The sequence below is a fragment of the Amaranthus tricolor genome, chromosome 3, assembly GCF_026212465.1.
Source record: "Amaranthus tricolor cultivar Red isolate AtriRed21 chromosome 3, ASM2621246v1, whole genome shotgun sequence".
NCBI lineage: Eukaryota > Viridiplantae > Streptophyta > Magnoliopsida > Caryophyllales > Amaranthaceae > Amaranthus > Amaranthus tricolor.
This window is the reverse complement of record NC_080049.1, coordinates 24,461,365-24,486,214: the sequence shown is the minus strand read 5'-3', so window position 1 is coordinate 24,486,214 and position 24,850 is coordinate 24,461,365. Positions and strand designations below refer to the sequence as shown.

General features: G+C 30.4%; 1 protein-coding gene and 1 non-coding gene across 4 annotated transcripts; both read right to left on the bottom strand.

Moving 5' to 3' along the window:
* Positions 1-4,924: 4,924 nt before the first annotated feature.
* LOC130809547 (U5 spliceosomal RNA) lies at positions 4,925-5,040 on the bottom strand. The gene has a single exon (XR_009040850.1). It is a non-coding gene; the product is annotated as a U5 spliceosomal RNA (small nuclear RNA).
* A 3,191-nt stretch (positions 5,041-8,231) lies between these two features.
* Positions 8,232-16,418, bottom strand: LOC130808728 (phosphatidylinositol/phosphatidylcholine transfer protein SFH12-like). Of its 3 annotated transcripts, none has more exons than XM_057674201.1 (12): positions 16,081-16,418; positions 15,701-15,829; positions 14,334-14,586; positions 13,602-13,701; positions 13,242-13,508; positions 12,880-12,957; positions 12,603-12,754; positions 12,410-12,509; positions 12,079-12,222; positions 11,836-11,950; positions 9,024-9,409; positions 8,232-8,908 (listed from the first exon to the last, which is right to left on the bottom strand). In XM_057674201.1, exons 2-12 carry the CDS (start codon positions 15,726-15,728, stop codon positions 8,822-8,824), a joined length of 1,710 nt encoding a protein of 569 aa, XP_057530184.1. In that variant the 5' UTR covers positions 15,729-15,829; positions 16,081-16,418; the 3' UTR covers positions 8,232-8,821. The 3 variants fall into 3 exon arrangements, with proteins under 3 accessions (XP_057530184.1, XP_057530185.1, XP_057530183.1); XM_057674202.1 differs by having other exon boundaries at positions 16,228-16,418; XM_057674200.1 differs by having other exon boundaries at positions 15,701-16,418.
* Between the last annotated feature and the right edge of the window lie 8,432 nt (positions 16,419-24,850).

The window sequence follows — 24,850 nt, the reverse complement described above, 5'->3', positions numbered from 1 at the left end:
TTGCTTACAAAAATATAAAAAGACTCGAAAAAGGTTCAGTTTTGACAAATCAAAGAGGCTTTGTATAAGACCCATTAAGGACACATTAAGGACCCTAGACCCTGTCAGATCCGTAGGGTCCGGGTCTGGATCTGAAAATTTTGGACCCTTAGGGTCCGGATCCGGGTCTGGATCCAAAAAAAATAAAAGGGTCCGGGTCCGGGTCTGGCCAGACCCGCCCCATGACCATCCCTAGTTCAACCCCATCACAGACTCGTGTTCCAAAAATTCAGCAACTAGGTTTTCAGCTATCGTCAGATTTGACGCAAAAAATGGTATTTGACGCAAAAAAAATAAAATTAATGGTATATGGTGAATTAATAATTTACCACAAACGGCACACTAACGGCAGTTGCCATTAATGGTATTCTGTGCTAACGGACGAAAACTCAATGGTATATGGTGAATTAAAACATTTTGTGTGGTATATGGTGAATTTCGAAAAAACTCAGTGGTATATCATGAAATATCCGTATTTTATATACATTTTAGAATTTTTAAAAAATTATAAAATATATTTATAGATATCGAAACTTAAAATATTTTTTTCAAATATAGGGAGTATGAATGCATTCATTATATGAACATGGAGCAAGAGGTGTAAATTTTATGCTAAAAAATACTCCTATGTTAAAAGATGATTATTTTTAAAATCTTTTCATATGCACAGGTATTCCAAGATTCTATTTGGGCTTTTATTGTGAATTGTCAATAATATAATAATATAAATATACTAGTGTAATGCCCGTGCAATGCACGCGATTTTTTAAATTTTCATATATATAGTAATTTAACTATTTTGATGATTTTTCTTAGCATAATTATTAATTATTCAGATAAAAAAGGCATGTAATAATCATATACAAAAAAAATTTATGTGCTCAATCAAAATAGATATTAAATTTATAATGTAAGTTATAACCTTTTAACGATATGAAGACATCACACCCTAAATGTTGTTGAGATTATATTGAAAACCCGAAGTATTATATGTTTTAATGATGAAAATGAGTAATGAACATGTGGTAGAAGTATTATATGTTTTAACGTAATATATGTTTTAATGTTGTTGAGATTATAATGTAAGTTAAAAATCAGCATCGAAAACTCAAGAGTAAATGAAAATTAAGCAAATAATTTGTTGAAATAAAAGCTCTTTAATATAGAAGTAGAAGCATAAAAGAAAACAACATTTACACTCTAGACTTTAGAGTAAATGATAGTAATAATCAAGTAAATAAGGAAATAACATTAATTAAGAAAATTGATTTAAAGTGACACATGGCAAATCATAGCAATGTTTCAACACTCATTCTAAAGGCGCCACATGTCAAAGTAGTTGTTGAATTTGTATATTGTATGATTTTTCGACACTCATTTTAAAGCCGCCACATGTCAAAGTGGTTGTCGAATTAGTATATTGTATGATAGGTTAACATTTACAATTGCTATATGAAGTACTCCCTCCAATTCAGCACTAATGTCTCATTTGCTTTTTGGGCACTATTCATCTCTTACTCTTAATTTGTATTTTATTATTAATTTACAAGTTAAAACATAGTTATGTGGAATCTTGTTTGATTCGTCTCAATGAAAGGATTATTCATATCAAATTTTCATAATTTTTAATAATGCACAATTAGAGATATTAAGAATTGAATAAGTGCATTGGATAAAATGTATAAAGTAAATAAAACGTTAGTGTTAAATTAGAGGGAGTATTATTACTACGTCTGGGAACCTAAAGTCTTTATTTGAAGGAATGTACATTATTGCGACAAAATTGGTTTGAGAAATTAATTTTATAAATAATTAAGACTCCATCATCTATATCCACAATTAAATACTAATTAATCAATATGGTAAATAATTTAAACAAGCATGTTATAAAAACGACCTCCGCCAAACATGCCATACAAGTTAAGATTTACATTCGAGTATTCAGATAAGTTGTATTAATTTCAATTTTAGTGTGTAGGTAAATACCTTGACATTACTTGGATTATTAGAATTGAATCCATTCATATTTAATAGGATCAAATTTGAAATTTTAAAAAAATCTCATTAGAATCTAAATTTTTAGAAAAACTTATGAAGTGCCCAGCCGTGTAGCGGTGGGCACCCATTTATCTAACTATCAATGAATTTGAATTTTACCCATTATAAATAAAATCTTTTTGCTGCAATATGTGAAAAAAAATAAAATCATAACATATAATATCAATTCACTATACAATATATGTGGTTAAATATTTAGAATATTCATTTAAGAAAAAATAGTTCTTAGAATAACGAAACAAGAAAAAGATGTTAATAAGAAAAGAGAAATAAATAAAAAAATACTCTATAGACGATAAAATATATACATGTGAGATTTAGTTAGATTCGTTTTAATGTATACTTTTTTATTGTATATTTTTTATAACTTTTTATAATGCATACTTAGAAATATTAAAGCTTAAAATTTAATTTAAATTTTTAAACAATATAAAAAATAAACGAGAGCAAATAAAACAATGGGAGTGGACAAAAATTTTATGGGGAATGAATGATATGATGTTCTTAAAACAAGAGGTTGTTGATTAACAATGGAATAAGTAGTTAAATAAGTTGTGAAGGGCCTGAAAAGGAGGGTATAAAGATTGAATATGAAGCAGATTAAAGACTAAAGTAAGTGTCGGAGAAGAAGACAAGTGATTGGAATTGCAGAGAATCTACTTCCTCTTTTTCACTTGCATTGTTCAATTCCATTTAGGGCATGCTTCCAGCTTTCAAGCTTTTCATGCCCCACCACATTTTTTTTAATTTGTTACCAAATTACAATTTATTATAGGTGATTTGAGAAAGATAAAAGAAGAAAAGTCCACTTCTTATATTAATGAATAAGAGGGTTATATATATACAAATGGGAAAATATTTCCCTAAAAACTTTGATATTACAACATATATCCTAAATACGACAAAATAACATAAATTATAAATATCCAACTTGCGACACAAATAACTAAATTGTTAACGACCAAGCATTTTGGTCAAAATATTGCTAATTCATTACCAGTTGGAACATAAGAGGTAGATATATTCTTTGCCTTCAACTCATCACAAATAAGATGACGATCAACTTTTATATGCTTATTACGTTCATGAAAAACATATATAATGATGGAAATATATAAAAATTATTATTGATTTTCATAGAATAATTTCATAGGTGAAGAACAAATCACATCAAGGGAATGCAACAAGGACTATAATCGCTTTAATTTTACAAGTTGTAAAAGTCATTGCTTGATACTCGGTCTTAGAAGAAAAACGAGAGACTGTAGGTTGCTTCTTAGTCTTCTAAGACACATGACACATAAATTGTGATAATCATTTATGCTCTAATTAATGCAACTATTGAGTCCAAATTGTGAAGGATTTTGTACAAGACTATCATAAGATTTATTTTTCCATGCATGAGAAGGAAGATGGGTTATTCAAATAATAGTTGGATACATAGCTGACCAAAACATACAACAAATTGTGGATATTTAATTTGGTTGAAGATTTTATTGAGCATGTAAATGCGCATGTGTGTTACCAATAAAAAGATAAGCACATTTAAAATATTTTGATGTAAAAATATAAACATTCGTTAAGAGAATTCAGGAGAAAAATGATGTATTGCTGAGAGCATGTAAGTCGTCATAAAGTATTGATATGAAGTGGTAGGAAGATGGAAATAGATCTCTCGTCTCTAGAGAGATATAACGGCATCTTAGTATCAATAGAAAGCTCTGAATACATTAGTGAAAGTTTCCAAGTGATAGCACTTATTCAATTATATAGGATACAACATAGTTAACTTAGTCTATCTTTCAAATCATGCAAAATTGACTTTTCCATCCATCAGACCTTTACACATTTCTACACTCTTAAAGTCTTATACTTAATTATTAAACCACACGATACCTCAATCTAACGCTAAATATATTCAATAACATGTATGTGAATGACATACTACTAAGTTCTTAAACAAGATCTACGTAATGATTTTGTATACAATTTTCCCATATTAATCTCATTTTCCGAACACATATACATATTTATTACTCCCTCCTATTTACCATAAGTGTCTCATTTGCTTTATGCAATCTATTTAATGCACTTATTCAATCCTTAATATCTCTAATTATGCATAATTAAAATTTATAGAAAGTTGATATAAATAATCCTTGCATTGAGACGAATCAAATAAGATCCCGCTTGACTAGAGGTGTTCATTCGGTTGATCGGGTCGGTTTCGGACGGGTGTTATTCGGTTCGGTTGCATTTCGGATCGGTTATTTTTCGGCTGTGTGTTATAACGGTTCATACTCGGGTCGAGTCGGTTAGTCACGGTTCGGTTAGAGATCGGTTATTCAAGCTATCGGGTTAGCATCAGTTCAGTGTCGGTTGAAATTCGTGTCGAGTGTCAATCGGTATCGGGTTGTCATCGATTATTAATTGGTTCGGTTTTTTCGGGTACAGATCGGGTTCGAGTTTTATTTTTCGAGTAGTTATCGATTACGGATAACTATTGATCGGGTCAATATTGAAATAAGTTAATAGTCAGGTTTTTAATTGATGTATGCTCATTTACTTACAAAAAATAATTACCGATTGTTTTATCAGATATAGCAGATAGGGGTGTCAAACAGGTCGGGTTGGGTCATTTTCAGGTTTGGATCATATAAAAATGGGTCAATAAACCCTTAACCTGAACCTGACCCATTTAATTAATGGGTCAAAAATTGAAACCCCTACCTGATCTGTAGCAGATCGGATCAACCTGCTAATGACCAATTTAACCTACTTTTTTTTAGGTCATTAAATTCATATATTTCAGGTCATTTGACCCATTTAACCTTAATTAAAGGCTTCCTCCAAAAATAAACGTATGCCACTTAATGCAGCGAGCACACGGTATTCTTTAGTAAAACGCAAAAGAATAGTTCGCTTTGTGCTCACGGCGTGACTGCATAAGTTGGTATGAGATCTGTAGAAGTGATTTAAAGGATTTTTCTTTTATTAGTATCTTTCATAGCCGATGTGGGACAACTTCCTTTGTTATTGAAAGTCATCTTCAACTGACAAATCCCTTAGCCGATGTGGGACAACTTCCTTTCTTATTGAAAGTCATCTTCAGCTGACAAATCCCTTAATACATGGTAATTGGTATTATCTTAGTTTTACGAAGTATTTGGCAATGTTGATCCGTCTTAAATTTAATAAATGGGTTAAACAGGTTTTTTTTGGGTTTAAATATTCAACCTGAACCTAACCCATTTAATAAACAGATCAGGCCGGGTTGACAATTTAATTAATTGGGTCAAAAATCTAAACCCAAACCCGCTAATTTCGAGTCTGTTTCAGATCAGGTTAGCAGGTCGGGTCAGCTTTTGCCAGCTCTAATATTAGGCAGATCAATTTATTTCAATTAGTTTATATATATATATATATATATATATATATATATATATATATATATATATATATATATGTATATATATATATATATATATATATATATATATATATATATATATGTATATATATATATATATATGTATATATATATATATATATATATATATATATATATATATATATATGTATATATATGTATATATATATATATATATGTATATATATATATATATATGTATATATATATATATATGTATATATATATATATATATATATATATATATATATATATATGTATATATATATATATATATATATATATATATATATATATATATATATATATATATATATATATATATATATATATATATATATGTATATATATATATATGTATATATATATATATATGTATATATATATATGTATATATATATATATATATATGTATATACATATATATATATATATATATATATATATATATATATATATATATATATATATATATATATATATATATATATATGTTGGCCTCTTAAGGTTTTGATGATGACTTCACTTTTAAATAAACAAACATATTTTTAGAGATTGTTTTGTAGGTATACATCCGATTTTGTTGAAATCGTTGATGAAGCCTATGACTTGGTTCGTGGAAGATGTACGTGTCTTAGAATATCCAAGAAGTTAGATAAATGCTTAGGATGTTAAAAGTAGACAGACGGTCTACTGTTCCCAAAGTTGATAATCTGACAGAAGTTGTAGATGGAGACAGTACGTTGTTCCTACGTAGCAGGTCTGGAGAATAACATCGACTGGAAAATTGCAAATTAATTATTTTCTGTTTTTAAGTTGATGTAATGGTTTAGAATTAATTTAATTGCTTAAATTAATTAGTAAGTTAATTGGCAAATCTATTTTTAGGTTTTCTAAAAATAGCCCAAGACTTTTTCTTAATTAGATTTAGATCTCCTATTTTTTAGGATCTTATGTTTTTAACTCCTATGCTATTTTTAGCATAAGGAAACTGATTTTTCTTTGAGCAAATAACAACCGGACACTTTCATAATTCCACCACCTTTTGTTTTGAGAACGTGGGGGTAGTGGGAGGTATGTCTGAGGAAACTGCTGGTTGTTCCCACTATAAATAGAAGGGACTTTGCTCAAACCGTGTATTAATCCAAGAGAATAAAAGAGTGTCTATTAAAGGGAGATCATCTTAAGAAAAATATTTTCAGTTTTCCAATGCCAATTAATTTATTATATTTTTCTTAAGTAATTATTTTAATTTTTAATCTCTTGAGAATTGGCCTTGTAAGGGTTAATGAGTGATTTGTTGTAATTAGACTTGTGGGAAGTCTAAGGGAATAGAGAAGAGAAACGTGAGAAGAGAAAGAGAAGGAGAAAGTAGAGAAAGAGAATTAGGCCTAGAGTAGAGAAGGAGAAAGTAGAGAAAGAGAATTAGGCCTAGAGTAGAGAAGCTTCAAGTGAAGCAAACATTGTTTTGTGTAATTGTAATTGATTGCCTAAACATAGTGAGAATTTTGAAATCCCGGGGGGTCGTGGTTTTTCCTTCTTATTAGGCCAAGAAGGTTTCCACGTAAAATCTTTGTCTCTTTTTTATTTCTTGCTTCTTGAGTTTAAGTTTTATTTTGTTTGTTAAAATTCCGCAAGTTAGAGCAAAAACGTAGTACAACTCAATACACAACAATTCACCCCCCCCCCCCCCCCCCTCTTGTTGCATTTGATCATCTCTTCATATTCCAACAATATATATATATATATATATATATATATATATATATATATATATATATATATATATATATATATATATATATATATATATATATATATATATATATATATATATATTCTGTATGCAATCTCTTCTGTATAGAACTTGTGTTCTTCCTTTTTCCGTATTATTAGAAAACTGAAATTGGACTTAATTTGCTAAAATTAGGTGAAAATTTAATTCGGATTTATAACAGTTCGATTTACAATCGGTTCGGGTTTGTATCAGTTCGGGTTAAAAACAGTTCGATTAATAATCGATCGGGTTTGTATCAGTTCGGGTTAAAAACATTTCGATCTTAATCGGTTTTAGTCAGGTTACATTCGGTTACGTGCATAATTCGGGTCGGATTTGACTCGGGTCGATCACTGTTCAGTTCAGGTAACATCGGTTAAGGTTTATATGTCGGTTATAAAATTCGGTTGCAGTTCGAGTTCGATTTTGCCCTTTTCGGTTATCAAACGGTTCGAGTGAAGTATCGGTTCGGGTAATTGCGGTTCGGTAAACCTAAAAAACTTGCATTTTTCGGGTCGGATAATTTTCGATTTCGGGTCGGGTTTGTTTTGAACAGCTCTACGCTTGACTATGTTTTAAGTTATATATTAATAATAAATACAAATTAAGAATAAAAGATAAATAGTATTCAAAAAGCAAATGGGACACTTATGGTAATAAAAGGGAGTATAATATACCCAGATATCACATTAATCTCCAGTTGACTAATAACAATGCAAAGAGCATTTCTATATTTTACTTATAACAATTCCAAAGCAAATACTTAACAACTGAATTTGCATCTAAAATGAAAATTAAAAATATGCTTTTAATTTTATTTTTTTTTGCTCGATATATGATATATTTTATACAAATAAAAATAGTAAGTGATACTCAATAGTTATTATTATGTAGCATAAAATATAAATGCACAATGTATTCCCACAAGAGCAACACAAAAATGGTTTAGAAAGACAAAAGAGAAGGAAGTAAGAAGTGAGAAAAAGAGGAAATAGCTTAAGTCACACTAATTACACAAAATTATCAGGGGGAACCCTCTGTGACTGCATTTCCATTTTTCAGTCTAATTCTACACAGAAAGTGTGAAACTCCTTTTAAGAATTTACTTCAGAATTCATCTACATGCTGGGGCGGATCTACAATAATAAATAATGTCAATAATATTTTTAAACAATATGCTTAAAGAGGGTTCAACTCAAGTCAATACATTCACATAGCAAATCTTCTACCAACGTGTGTGTGTATATATATATATATATATATATATATATATATATTATATATATATATATATATATATATATATATGATTTTGTATTTAAGTTGAATGTTGTTAGTTAATATAATTGAATGACTTTGGATCCGCCCCTGGTGCAATGAGACAAACACTTGGAAACGGAAGAAATAAATATGATACTAAAGAAATATAAAACAATCTTCGGTGTTATCTTGATTGAGATTTCAAAGGCAAAAGGGTCCCAGAACAGTGCTTTTTAGTTAAAGCGTCTTCGTTCTTTCACCACGCAAAGAGCTTCTTCTTCTTCTTTTTCTTCTCCATGAAAGCTAAGAGCTCCTCTTGCTTTGACAGGGCATCTTCCAACGCCTAAAATGGAGTACGTAAAAAAGAAATGAACTAAGGTTGTGTCACATTCTGGTATCGAGTCAAAAAAAGATGTTTGATGATCCATAAAAATATTGTTAGAATTAAACAAAAAAACCTTCTTAGTCGCTGCAAGCTCGTGCTCGAGGGCATCAACACGATTGGAAGCAACCTGGAGCATCTCCTCTTTCTCAGTGATAGCATCGGGTTTCACAGCCATTGCGAGGAGTTTTTCTTCCATGGCTGCCATTCGTTTCATAACTGTCATGAATGCATCGTTGGAGATACTTGGGACAGCCAACTCATGGCCAGGACTTTTAGCAATTGAATCGTAGCAGTACATGTCGGAATAGAGATTAGCGTCTGTCATCTTCTTGGGCATGTTGCGAGTCAATCTCACCATAGTGACTATGCCCATAATAAAAGCCATCAAACCAGCCACTATCTGATTGCTGATTCCTTCTGGTGGCTTAAAACCGTTGTTCATGCTGTAGCAATCAGCTGCTGTAGGTTGCACAAAATAGCTTTTAAGTTTTGTTCCTTTCATGAAAGAATTCATTTCAAACAAAAGATACTTTACATAAATCAAGGGATAATGAGTTGAAATAAGGGTTCTTCACATTTCAAGAATGGAGCAGGATGCACTTAAATTTAGAACCAAAAACATAATACTATTCTTGATAAAAATACGTGTTCGATAAAGGAAACAGATATATATTGGTAAAAGACTATGTGGATAATGACTAAAATGAAGCACCACCAAAAGTTATTTTTTTCTGTCACTGTTATAACTCATTTCATTGCTTTCACAAGAAAAAAGAACTCCTTGGAATCACAATTAAATGGCTTGATTAACAATCTTTCACTTTTTTTACCAGCCTAAAAAAATATCAAATCAATGTCTCTTTGTAATATAAGGGTAGAGTTCCAAGGACGTGATCCGACCCACCCAATTTTTGTTAGACATCAGGGTTTTAGAGCAAGAGCCAAATCACCCATACTTGGAGGTGACTTTGGTCACATTATAGCTCATTCCTTAGCATGTATTGTTGATAACAAGATGGGATGCAAAGGGAATCAAGTAGACATTTTGATAGTGATCGAAAGAAGCCAAATGGCAGCGGCCGGTGTTCAAACAAGGCATCATAGTGCTCGAACGAGCACCTGGGTCTGAGGAATTTTGAAGCAGTTTTTGGTTTGTTGTTCGTATGGGACACGTCATGTCCTTTTTCTAAGGATCTTTTACGCTTTTGGTGGGCTATATAAAAGGCCTAAATTAGTATTAGGTCAAATGTGGTTGCTAATAGCCTAATACATAAGAGAAATAGGGTTTGTGAGCCCCTAGGGTGTCTTTCATGTATTAGTGTGAAATCTCCATTAATGGAGTGAGCTTTGAGCTCAAGTGAGTGAGTTCATCATTTGTGAGGGGTATTTTATAAATGTATTGTTGAATCCTTAATGAAATTCTTCATTAGAGTTGGAGGTGTCCAAGACACGATTTATATTGTGTGTGCTTTGTTCATCAAAGCATTGATCTTTTTGCGTGTGTGTGTACATACTGTTTTTCTTCATCCTTCTATACTTCTTCCTACCATTTGAAGATCCAAGATCCTTTCCTTACATGGTCATGACAGAGTAGAATTTACACTTACGCAACCAAAATTAGAAGTAAGAATGCTTTCTTTCTAGAGAAAATTATGATAGAATATAATCTTTTGAATATTATGTAAATATTCATATCTTAGTTATTATCGTGTAAATATACAATTTCCTAAAACTCTTGATTGTAATTTGTATATATATTCTCAAATCATGAAATGAAAAAGGGCAACCAAATCATTTCTAATAAGGTATCAGTAGCCTAGTTCTTTCCTCCCTCTATTCCGCCTATTACTCTGGCTGGCAGCCACCATCCAAGGCTGAGCCGCCACCTTCAATCCCTTTCTCTCTTATTTTTCTCTTTTACATGTCCATGGCTTCATCTGCCTATTCTGGCCCACATCAAAGAGGCCCATCAGCCCCCCACTCCAACTGTCCAAACCGTGGGCTTCCACATTCTAGTCCAAGCTATTACTCTCCTTGGAATTCTTTTTTTTGGCCAAACTGGGCCTCTCCCTCTTGGGCCCAGTCACCATGTCAATTACCCTCAACACCTTGGGCTTCTCAGAATAGCAATACTCCTCCAACATCTAATGTGCCTTCTTCTGCTGGCCTTCTTGGTCCTAGGCCTGCACAGAATTATTGCTCCGGGTCCGATTCCTCCATGAGTTATTCTCCTATCGATATTGTTCAAGCTATGCATACTATGTCTGTATCTTCTCCAGATGAGCAATTTTATATAGACACTGATGCTACTTTTCATATGACTCGATCTCAAGGTACTTTACTTGATTATTCTGCTTTAAAGTGTCGTTTAACTAATGCTATTAGAAATGATGTGGTTGCCCTTTTCATTTCATGATTTGAGAATATAAATACAAATTACAATCAAGAGTTTTAGGAAACAGTATATTTACACAATAATAACTAAGATATGAATATTTACACAATATTCAAAAGATTATATTCTATCAAATCACTGTGAATAATACAAACTTCTGTTGATTTCCTTACAATAATACCAACTTTTGATTAATTTACCTTTGTTTTTTTTATCAAAAAGTCTACTATAAACAAAAGTTTGTATTAATCTAGGCAAACAACCCTTAAGTTGGTATTATTCGTGGTTAATCAAAACTTGATATTATTGTAGGAAAACCACTGAAAGTTTGTATTATTCATGGTAATTTTTCCTTCTTTCTAAGTGGTATGTATTTTCATTCTAAACTGATTTATTGTTCTCTCAGGAAACATTCATTAGTTTACAGTGCTTATTTGAAGGCAAAAACGAGTACACGTTATCTAGGGAAAGTAGGAGCTAGCATTTATACCTTTAACAAGAGCATATCTTTCATTATTACCCATCTTATGCCAAGCATTATCTATTGCAGGTTTAGCAGCCGCCACAGCCACTAAACTATTAGGGCTTACTGCCTTACTAAAATCCTGGCAGGCATTGAAAAGCAAGATAAATAAGCATTTGACTTCTGTCTTCCGGCTTCCTTTGTAAACAAGGCAGAACATCTAGAACTAATTTTGTTTTGGTTCATTTTACGGCAACAGATGATACTTACATCTTCACTAATGGGAGGGAGCTGATGTTCAACAATCAATTTTGGGGCTGCCTCATTATTCAGCACTACCTCTGCTATTGTCTTCTCTTCACACTGGTGGTAGCTTCCAACTTGTTTACATGTTGCTCTGCCATTTTGCACCTTCTGTACAACAACAATACAACAACGCCAAAACCTTAATCCCAACAATGTAGAATCGGGTAAGTGTGAACTTGATTCTTTTCATAGAATCAAAAAACAAAATATTTTTTTTTGATATTTACTCTACATTCCCCAAATCTCTTTAACAAATGCCATGCATGATTAGGGAAAAAATTAAACGAAAAATGACCTGCAGTATTTCTGGGTCTTTCCACGGCCCCTTGTCAGAACGCATACAACCTCCTTTATCAGTGCAAGTGCAGGTGCCTCCTAAAAAATCAGGTAGCTCACTGGTTGATGACCAAATGAAAGCAACCCAGAGTGCCATTATGTTAGAAGATATATCTCAAGAAAAGGTACAGAGCTAGAGATCAAAGACTTGCCTTGGTTCTATTATTTCAAGTAATTTGCTTTGGTATTTATTGCCAAGAACTGTTATCTTTGCCGTAGTCTTTGGGTCAAGAAAACTCTTTACAGTATTCCACAGAAGTCTAAATCCAGAACCAGCATTTATGATGAACATGCGATTTAGAGTCTGCAAAAAAATCCCAGATAATTTTGCTCAAAGCATCAAGAATCAAACATCTGTAAAATTTGCTAGAATTAACATGAAAATTCTAAAGCTGACAAATTGACTAAACGAGGCGAGTTTGTTTGTACCTCTGGATAATTGTCGCCATCGATTTTCTGAAGACGACCAATCAGGTCTCTGGCAGCTTTGTTGAATTGTTTCAGCCCCTAATACAATGATTCAGATCTGAACTAATTTACACAATGATTGATAAAATTGAACAAAGATTTTGTTTCTTCTCTTGTGGAACCAAAATCATTATTACTGGTCATAACTGATTGTTGTAGATTACTATTGCTACCTCATATGCACGTATGAAAACTGATTTTTTACCAATTATAAGTGATATGCTGATAAAACCTATGTTTTCCTACATATCTTTTTCAAAAAAGATCAGATAATCCGAACATAATCAAAGATAAGTTTCCCTCGTCGGAAATATTTTACGTACCACTCCAGACACATCCAATATGGTAGTACTTTGATCTATGTGCTTCTTGGCAGCGATTGAGCAAGACGTAAACTTTACTGCAAAGGTCCTTTCAAATTCCCTGACATGATACTTGACATATCTGTCAATGGTTGTGGCTTGCATCAGCTTGGTAGCATCTACTTTGCCGAGAAGCTCGATGTACACAGGTTGGCCATCCTTATCGACTCCATGATGTCCTTGAGGATAATGCTCCAGGACTTCATTGACTTCATTGAACTCGAAATCCTTTAAAAAGAGAACAAGAACCGGTGTTTAAATATGTAGTTAAAGTGATGGTTTCACTCGAAATCATTAATACTCATATTTATAGATATGCACCTCCATGATAGTGTCAGCACCAAATTCCTTCCTCCACTGAAGCATGTCACTCCACATTTGTTTTGTCTTCTCAATATCAAATTTCCTTGCCTTCAGAAATCTGTCAATAGTTTAATCTCACACTAAAAACCTTTCCTATTTAATTTAGAATTGTTGAATAGATATAGTGTTATAACAAAATTTGTACAAAATACTAGCAAAAGCAGAAAACATGTTGTAATGGCTAGAGAAGCAAAGACACAAACACTCCATTATAACATGCGAGTTTAGGTTTAGAAATGATGCGATAGCATTTGCAACATGTTTCTGAAGGAAGGGAAAGAAAGTAGATTTTTACAATATGTATAAAGTCAGTCCTTCAGGTGTAAGGAAGACATGCCCTCCTCATACATTGTGCTAAATATTCCACTTGAAATGAAGGTTAGATAAGATTTAAACCCATGACTCTTCTGTCATGTTGGTTATTCATGCCATATTAAAGAACCAACTCAATCAAAAACTTATGCTGATGGTTGAAACCCCATGATATGTTATTAAGTCTATCATATACTCGTAAAACTGAAGATTCACCATTCACATTTCTGTCGAACAATAACATAAAACTGGCTTCTATCTCATGATGAAATGGACATGGTTATTACGAAGTTATGATTCGTATATTACAGCTAAGTGTTTGTTTAATGGAGTGGCATACTGGAAGGTAATGATTATTCAAGAGGAAAGAAAAAGAACCTGAGCATCATATGATAATCATCAAACATTGGAGGCAACATATCTTCCGATACAAGAGTTTGGCGGAGAGAATCAACAGATTGTGCTTCCTCAGCATCGTGAACATCTATAAAATCGACAGACATGACCTTGCTGCTCCTCCTTCTCCTTGAAAATGAGCTCTTAAACTTGTTAGAAGCACTCATTGCCTTCTTTTTAAAAGAACCCGCAGCAGCATTCTTTTTCTCATCATCTAAGTTATCCATGTCTACAGCTTCATATCACGAAATACATGAAAGATTGCATTAGTATAACATGAAAGTATTTGTTTAGTAAAAAATGTAAAGCACTTCTTCCCTCCACTCCACCCCCCTTTTGAAATCCAAATGTGGAAAATACCATCCCTCTACTTCCTCCCCTTCCTTTCCCCATATTTCCCTCTTTGTATTTTCCCTCTATTTCCTGAACAGTGTTAATCGAGATTTACATGCCTTGAAAGAATCAAATTTCCACTAATTTACCATCTTCGAATGACCAACGCAGATGATTTAGCATCAACGCGATTCTTAATATACTTGGAATGAGTTACACGAAATATTTGACAAATCTTACATTGCCAAAACCTTAAATTACTAAACAGATCAAGCGATCAACAATAATTCCATCATTTCTATAACAATCTTTTTCAAATCCAAAAGGGTTGATTAGATATGAAAAGATAATCTAATAATCAGAAAACTGAGCAACTTTAGAAATTAGTCAAACCCTCATCTTTGAAATTTGACAAATATGTATATGAAAGAAAGGTTTAAGCTTTATAACAATAATTCCTTTTCCCTTGAGACAAGTGTTCGATTTTCACCAGATACAGAAAACATTAATTCCCTTTCCCCCTTGCCTGGAAGGATTCTCTATTCTACACTCGAATCAAAATAATTCATTCTTCATTTGTACAATATGTGCCAAGTATGTCAAGATCTTTTGTATCAATTTGTACAATGAAATAGCTAAAAGCAACAATTCAACTTCCAAAACAAAGGGAAAACCCCCAAATTCTATCAACATGAAACATCTATGAACTAACCTCTAATTCATTCCTCATTTGGTCAACAATAAGCTACTTATGAGTTGCTAAGGTGATAATTTGCGAAACATCCAAACATAACAAAAGAGGCATTTACATGAAATTAACAAGACCCAAAGTTAGATACACCGATTCTTTCACTCTTGTAACAATTATTCGATTCTTACCATCTATACACGAACCAGGATTAATGTTGGATATTCTCCGGTCTTACCCGGATAAAAAAAAATAGATACAATGAAAAGAATCCTAAATGTGATCTTCCTCCAAAACCGAAACCAGAAATAAACAAATAACAAAGTACCTCGGTAGTTTACCGGAGTATCAGCCATGGTGTTAAGAAGGAGAATGATCCAGGAGGAACAGCAAAAGAGGAGGACAACCCTGATGCGTTATAAGAAATTTGGTTGATGAAGAAGCCGCTACAAAACTCCTGTAACAGAAACAAGTTTTTTAACGAACAACAATTATTCATATTCATATATCAATAAACATAATAATGCACTTCATTATCAATTAATGCATTATATAATAACACCCAATATAAAATTACCCTAAATTATTAATTGATCTCCTAATTTAGTAGTATTAATTACAATCTAATGAAAACCCACAATCTGGATTCATTCAAGTATAGATAAATCAAACAAATCAATGTAAATTAAGAGAAAAAGGAATTATTACTATCTATAAGAATCTAATCCATTTGTTTCCATATGAAAATTCGGGCAATGATGAGAAGAACAATAATATGAAGAACATGGGATTTTCAAGTTCAATAATAGAGAAATTGAAGACAGAGAACAGGTAGGATGACACAACACAGCATACCTCTGGAAAAAAATAAAAAATAAAATAAAAATTGCAAAAAAAGGAGAAAAAAGGGAGAGAGAAGAGTGTAAATGGGCGAAAATGGTGAGAAATATTGACGAAATGGTTGTTCTCCCTGTCTTATCGCCATGGCTACAGGTTACATGAGAGAGAAGTGCTCAGCTCAACAACCAATATCAAATACACCGCGGGAAGCTACTTCGTTTAGTGGCAAAATGACGTTCTTTTCTTTTACTACCTCCCATTCAGCTGAATTGTCCCATTTTTTTTTTGGCACTATTCACTTATCACTCTTAATTTGTATTTTACTCTTAATCTATAAGTTAAAACATAGTCATATGGGATCTTGTTTGATTTGTCTCAATACAAGGATTATTAATATCAACTTTTTATAATTTTTAATTAAGCATAATTTGAGATATTAAGAGTTAAAATGTTGCCTCGGTAAGTGTGAAAAGTCAAATGGGACAGTTCAGCTGAATAGGAGGGAGTATTTTATACAAGAAATATTAGATTAATAACCATAGTTAATTTGCTAAATTTTTTTCCAATCCTTAAACTTCATCAACCTTTTCATTTTATCGCCATCCCTCTTCAAATGAAATTACGAATTTACCCCTAATTTTTAAAAAATTACAACTTTGCCACTCCCTACAAATTTCTTATTTATAATAATAATAATAATAATAATAATAATAATAATAATAATAATATCAATAACAACAATAATAATAATAATAATAAACTTTTTTATATTCTTCAAAAAGAATATATAAATAAAATTAATAATAATAACAGTAATAATAATAATAATAATAACAACAATAATAAAATTAAAAATAATAATTATTATTCAAAAAGAAAAAAAATAAATAAATAAAAATGAATCACCCAGAACCGGGAGATTGGACCCCGGTTCAATTGCCAAAAAAGTGGCGATTGAACCGGGGTCCAATCGCACGGTTCTGGGCGATTCATTTTTTTTCTTTTTTTTTTCTTTTTGGAAAATTTATAATAATAATAATAATAATAATAATAATATTATTATTATTATTATTATTATTATTATTATTATTATTAACTTTTTTATATTCTTTTAAATAATAGTAATAATAATAATAATAATATAAATGAATTAATAGTAATAATAATAATAATAATAATAATAATAATAATAATAATAATAATAATAATAATAATAATAATATAAATGAGTTAATAATAATAATAATAATAATAATAATAATAATAATAATAAATAAATAAATAAAAATAAAAAATCAATCAAAAGCTTTAAAATTACCGTTTCATTTTCTTGATCTTCCATTTTTCTTTTTTTTCTTTTTGCTTTGGTTTTTCACCACTGATTGTTGAAGTTTGGATTATGTTGATATATATTATTATTATGATTGTTATTATTATTATTATTAAATTTTTATTTTTGTTTGAATTATTATATTTAATTTATTTTTAATTATATTATTATTGTTGTTATTAATATTATTATTATTATTATTATTATTATTATATTATTATTATTATTATTATTATTATTATTATTATTATTATTATTATTAATATAAATTTTCCAAAAAAAAAATTAATCGCCTAGAACCGGGCGATTAAATTTTTTTTTCTTTTTGAATAATAATTATTATTTTTAATTTTATTATTGTTGTTATTATTATTATTATTACTATTATTATTAATAATTTTATTTATATTCTTTTTGAAGAATATAAAAAAGTTAATTATTATTATTATTGTTGTTATTGATATTATTATTATTATTATTATTATTATTATTATTATTATTATTATTATAAATAAGAAATTTGTAGGGAGTGGCAAAATTGTAATTTTTTAAAAATCAGGGGCAAATTCGTAATTTCATTTGGAGGGGGGGTGGCGATAAAATGAAAAGGGGTGGCGAAATTTAGTAACTCCCAATCTTTTTGTCATATAATATCTTATAGTAGTTTGATTTTAGTATGTTAGATATTCATCATCAACATACTCAATGTATCCCGGCCATAGAAATACTATGGTCAGAGTCTGGGGAGAGAAGGAGTGCGGCAACCCATACTCATAAAAGAGGATGCGGTCAAAGAGCCCCTGGCTCTAGATTGATCCAACAGAATGATAGGTCCCTGCAACAAAGAAGGATTAGTGAAGAGATATTACCCTCTAAATTGATATTATTCATGGTTAATCAAAAGTTAATATCATTATTGGAAAATAAAAAAATAAAAAAGAATTATTTTTGATAATTGTTTTTTAAATATTTGTATTGCATGTAGGGTTGTAAGTAATTTGGTGAAAAATCAAACACTGAACCAAACCAAATCGAATAAGTAATTTTGTTTGACCATATTTTCAATTTGATTTGGTTTGGACTGAATTTTACTTATAATTCGGTATTCAATGTGGACTCGGTCCAGGGTCCAACAAAACCGAAAAATTGAAAAAACCAAAATGTTAAAGGCATGTTATATCTTCCATTTGATTTTGTTTAAATTTTTGCACCTTTTTTAGATTTTTGTTAAAAGTTTTTTACTTGTTCAAATTAAAAAAAAATAAAATTATTAATATTTATTTAGGAGCTTTAGAAAGAATCATTTTGAAACAATACATGCAAATTTGATTTTCGGTGCAAAATATACAAATCAATGCAATTCGGTCTATTTTGTTCAATTTGGATTGGTATTTTAAAATTGGGTTCAGTTCAATTTGGATTATAAATATTATAATTTGAATTTGAACTGACATTATCAAAACCGAATTTTATTCGATTTAATTTGGATTTATATCGAATCTAAACCAAAAGTCAAACTTTCACCCCTAAGTGGATGTATGTAATGTGACTTATAGAACAAAGTATTGAAGGTCCACTTTCACTCTAATTTAAGCCCATCTTGCAAGTTAGCTTTGTCATAAGTCATAACTTATAAACTCTATTTAATCTGATTGAATTTTAATTATGGATAAGTTTTGATACGATTTAAATATGACGTTTGGCTTAATATCATAGATAATTTTAATTAGTGAACACAATCGAAGACTTGTAAACTCTAGTCAATAAATTTATTGTTTTGCCTTGGCTTTTGTAATATTTACTGAGGGTCAAAGTATTGAGGACTATACTCAGCTAAGAATGGAGGTAGGTTTCCTTGTTTGTTTGTATATATGTTACATATTTTATACTTTCCTAGTTTATGATATTTTATGCTTACCTAGTTTATATACTTACAAAAAAATTAACAAAACGAAGGGATAGTCCAAACACCTATAAAGGCGGTCTAGGAAAAAAGAGAGTTGAGAGTCATTAGCTATTGTATTTTGATCCTTTATTGCGACATCTTCGGATATATTTTTTCATCTCTATTTTTCTTTCTGAAGTATAATTCTAGCTTCATTTATTTGTCACACCTCCCCTGTCCTATATCCTCCTAGCCATCTATACTAGATTCTAGCAAATCATCTTATATCAAGTGTCAATCAATTAACTTTTATGTGAGCAAAAAAAATTAAAACCATCTAAGCTCCCATTATTTGACCCTTACATATTGGAGTTTGAGATTTATTTGGTTACATTATGGTGTTAATAGATTGTGTGTAGTAGTATACTTGAGTTTGGTATGAAGTCCACAAGAGGTTAAGTTTTATAGGATTTTCATAGTAAGAACTCATATGAGAGAAAATAAGACTAAGATAGAAAGCCTCTTGTTTTAGGGAGTCATAAGAAGACTTAGGGGGTGTTTGGTATGAACATTTTAATATCAAGTAAGAGATTCAATTACTATTACTTCACATTTTTTGTTTGGTATAACATTAGGGTAACCCAATCCCTTTCTTAAGGGTAATGGATACCCTTATTTTGTTACCACTCATTTATGTCAAGTAACAAATTCTCTTTCTTTAGGTAATTGTTGACTTAAGTGTTTCCTTTATATTGTTATACCAAACAGCATATAAGTATAATCCTTACCTTTACCCTTACTCTTCTTTATCATTTCCCTTTCCATTACATTTTTATGTCCCATGCCAAACAGTCCCTTAGAGTTTTCGTTGAGGTAGCATTACAATTGATACTATTACCCCAGTTCAACATTGTTGTTCATTGCTAGATAAGGACTAGGTCATTTATTTTGAATTACTAATGTTATCTAAGGTTGCTGAAAACCTTTACTTTTTCTGAGCTTGATTTCTTATCTAGGGTTACTGAAGATCCCGTTATTACCTAAATACCTACTATGAAATGCAATCATGGATGAATATGTTGCTTGCTTTATCATTTTTGAATCTGATTATTTGAATGAACTTAGCTTGTGTAGTGTATATCTTTAATTTTGTGATAATTGAGTTTCTACATTATCCTTTGTTCCTTAATAAAGTTCCCACGAGAATTAAAAAAAATAGAACTTTTTAGATAATAGATATATTATTTCATTGAATAATAAATTTGATGGAGGAAAAGTAGAGATCATAAACATTAAAAAATACTTGTATTAAAAGAAAATTAGTAGAGAAAAAATACGGACTACAATTAATAAAAAATATTTTTATAAATTTAGTAGGAAACATATGAAGATCATGATGAATATATAAATGTTAAAATGAGGTTAGTGAAAGATATGTGGTAACTATAAACATTATTAAAATATTAAAATAAGGATAAATAAGGTTATGGGAAAATTGTCAAAAAGTACTTAATAAAATTTTTTTTTCCAAAAAGTACCTAATAAAAGAAGTTTTGTCAAAAAGTACCTAACAAAATTTTTTTTTCCCATAGAATACCAAGTGATGTTTTCCTTCAGTTGACCGTTAAATATAACGGTTGACTGGTCAAAATCGAAAATTCTTTTTCGTCATCTTCAATTTCTTTTCCAATTTAACTTCGATTTTGAGTAAAAAAGTAGAGGAAGAAGACAATGAAGATATTGAATTGAAAAAAAAATAAAGATGAGGAAAAAGAATTTTCGATTTTGACTAGTCAACCGTTATATTTGACGGTAACTAAAGAAAAACGTTAATTGGTACTCTGAAAAAAAAAAATTTGGTAGGTATTTTTTTTACAAAACTTTTTTTATTAGGTACTTTTTGACACTTTTTCCTAAGGTTATTTTTTGTCCAAAATTTATGATATAAATCCAAAAATTCCTTATGGGAACAACAAATAGAACACCCAAAATGACAAATGCGAATTTCTTCAAGGAAGGGAGGAAACTAGTTTTCAATAGAAAAAGGAAAAACAAGAATAATAAAATTAAAAAAGAGAAAAGTCCATCTAGATTGAAAACCCAGAAGAGCAATCTAGACAAAAGAGTGACATGAGTGAGTGAGCAAGTGAAAAATAAAAAGTTTAATGAATGGCTAGGACGAAAATCCAAAAATGAGTTCCGAGAAAAATGTGACATAAAGAGAAATTTTGATTATTTACATCTCATTTGTACATAGTGTAGGCAACATAAGAAGTCGGAATCAAAATGTAGGAATTTGGATAGGTCATAATTGAAGGGATAAGTGTTGATTCATTATTTTTTCATATTCTCTAGGAGTTGAAGCATTGAAAAATTGAGGTAATTTTTGTGTTGTACCTCTTTTTTTGTTAGTGTTAGCTTTAGGGGATAAGTGATTTGAGTATTTGGACTTTTGGCTACACTAGGGGATTAGAGTTAGGAGACACATATAGACTAGGAAGGGAGGTATAGGAATTACCTTAACCTAACTCATTTAACAAACAGATGATGTCGGATCGACTCATTTAATTAATTGGATCAAAAATCTCAACTTAAATCTACATATTTCAAATTAGGTTTAGGTCGGAATAGCTTTTATCAAGCCTACTAACAGGTAAAGAAAGGACGAACAAGGAAGACATCAAGTAGGCCAGAGTAATCACTACGGCCATATGGCAAAAGCAACAACTCATCGTTTGTGAAAAGGAAAAAAAATTCATGAGTGCATGAGCAACGAGTCATTGCCTGGTTTTTAGAAATTTTAATTTGAGGTAGCGGCGACGAGTAGCAGCTATGCCACTCGTCGCCGCTTTTCAATTGATGACTTGTCGTTGGTTTTCTGAAACGTTCTTCACCATTTTTTCCTATGTTTGATAGTTAGCTAATTAATTATTATAGGAGTATTATATTATTTAGCTTTTAAGGTTGATTTTAGATTTTTGGGAACATTATTTTCCAATAACCTCTTAATATAAATAGGGAAATTTTAGAATTAGTTTTTTCCCCTTATTTTGTTTTTCAGATAGATTAGTTTTCATGTAAAAACTTGTTTTCCTAGCTAGTTTCTTCGGTTCCCTTTTCCATTTCAAGAACATTGTAGACATTTTTGTTTCTTCAATTAATAAAATTTAATTGCCATTAAATTATTGTAACTTTTACTTATTGTTCTTCAATTAATATTTGGTTATTTTTAGTAGTTTAATTTTTAGATTCATGTTATTAAATTGTTCTCAAATTTCATTTTCTTAGTTTCTTTTTTGCAATTTTTATTGCTCTAGTTTATTTTATCGTTCCTATATATTAGTATAATTTATGACTGATGTAGACAGTGTTAGAGATGGTAACGACAACAAGAGGGGGTGAATTGTTGTTTTAATAAGTTTAAGTATTTTAGCCCTGTTTTTGCGGGATTAGATTGAAGAATTAAAACTTAAACTTAATGCGAAAAAGTAAAAGAGACAACACAATTTTACGTGGAAACCTTCTAGGCCTAAATAGAAGGAAAACCACGACCCCTCGGGATTTCAAAACTCTCTAATATGTTTTAGGCAATTCGTTACAATTACGTAAAACAACTTGCTTCACTTAAAGCTTCTCTTAGTAGTCCAACTTCTCTTTCTCTTTCTCTTTCTCTTGCTTCAATCGAAGCTTCTCTCTTAGCTTTACTCAAAGCTATTCTCTTCTATGGCTTCACTAGAAGCTTTCTAATTCTCCCCTAGACTTATCCAAATCTAGTTACAACAATTCTCTCAAAAACCCTTTACAAGTTTAAATTCTCTAAAGATAAAATTAAAGAGTTGCACAAGAAGATATTATAAGTTAATTGGCAATTTTTGAACAAAATATTTTTTGTTAATTTTTCAATCTCTCTCGTATGGATTATAAGGCTCATACGAACGCAATTTGAGAAATAAACAAGTCACCTATTTATAGTGTTTATTTAGCTAGTAATAAGGAAACAACTACCCACTATTTCCTTATCCTAAAATTAAGGAGAATAATATGGATCTTGAATTACAAGGAAAACTCACGGTTAAACACTTGTAATTATTCCCATAACAAAGGAGAAATAAATGGAAGCTTGATGCTTAAGCAAAAAGCTACGGTTCCCCTTTTTTCTAATAATAGACAAGTTAGTTTTTCATTAATTAGATCCAAAATAAAAGCCTATTTTTAAGGAGAAAAATAAGGAGAGAAATATTCCACTATTTTAAAATCACACGGTTATTTTAAGGTGGTTTAAAAAATATTTTGCCAATTAACTTAATTAATAAATAATGCAACAAATTAATTTTAACTAATACATCAACTAAAAAATCAGAAAATATATTAATCATAATTTTCCAGCAGACTTAACTTCTTTATACTCCAGTCTGAGAACAATGCACTGTTTCCATTTTCCGGTAACGTTAGATCATCAAACTTAGAAAAAGTAGACCTCATGTCTACATTTGACATCCTAAGCGATATACCTTATCTAACTTCATTGGTTTCTTTTAACTAGTGCACGTTCATAGACTAAGTCGTAGGAATTTTTAACGATGTTAATCATGATCGAATATCGACCTGCATACAATCTCTAAAAATATATTTGTTTATATAAAATGTAGTCATCATCAAAACCTAGGAGAGCCAACAACTGAAATGATGCCTAGTGCTTTAATTCTTGTTTTATGCCAATTAGTATGTCTAATGAGTAGTGGATTTATAATCTAGGATAGTTGACTGATCCCATACAATTTCGGTATATGGATATATTTATTAGATTAAATTTAGGAAATTGAATTTATAATTGAATCCTTGCTTAACGAACCTCGAATTAAATTAACTTTATTAATTTTTTTAATATAATGAAAGTTTGAGATTAGAAATAATATTAAATTGAGGTACGTTTAGGTTAAACTCATATTAGTTTAGACCAAAGTATGAAAGTTTGAGGATTAGTTAAATAGGACCAGAGAAGAAATTAATCAATATATTGGAAGTTTGAGATAAATTGGATCGCTTTTAGTCATATTAAAATTCTTTTTTATGTAAGTCTGAAAATAATTTATTTCTATATTAAAATTAGGTGATTTTCGACATCCTAGATTGTTCTTATTATTTGGTCCCAAAATTTCTTGCTTAGTCAATTTTAGTAGCATTTTTATTAGCTTATTTCTCTAATAGTGGTAGTGTTAAACTTAAAATCCATCATACATCTTGTTTTATATTACGGGGTAATTAGGATTAGACCAAACAATTAAACTAGCTTTCTTGAGATCAGATCTACATATATACTAATAGAATTTAGAAAATGGGCTCGCATCGGCAATCCAAAGAAGGAGGAAAAGGGGTAATACTAAAGGTGTTCATTCGGGTAATCAGGTCGGTTTTAGATGGGT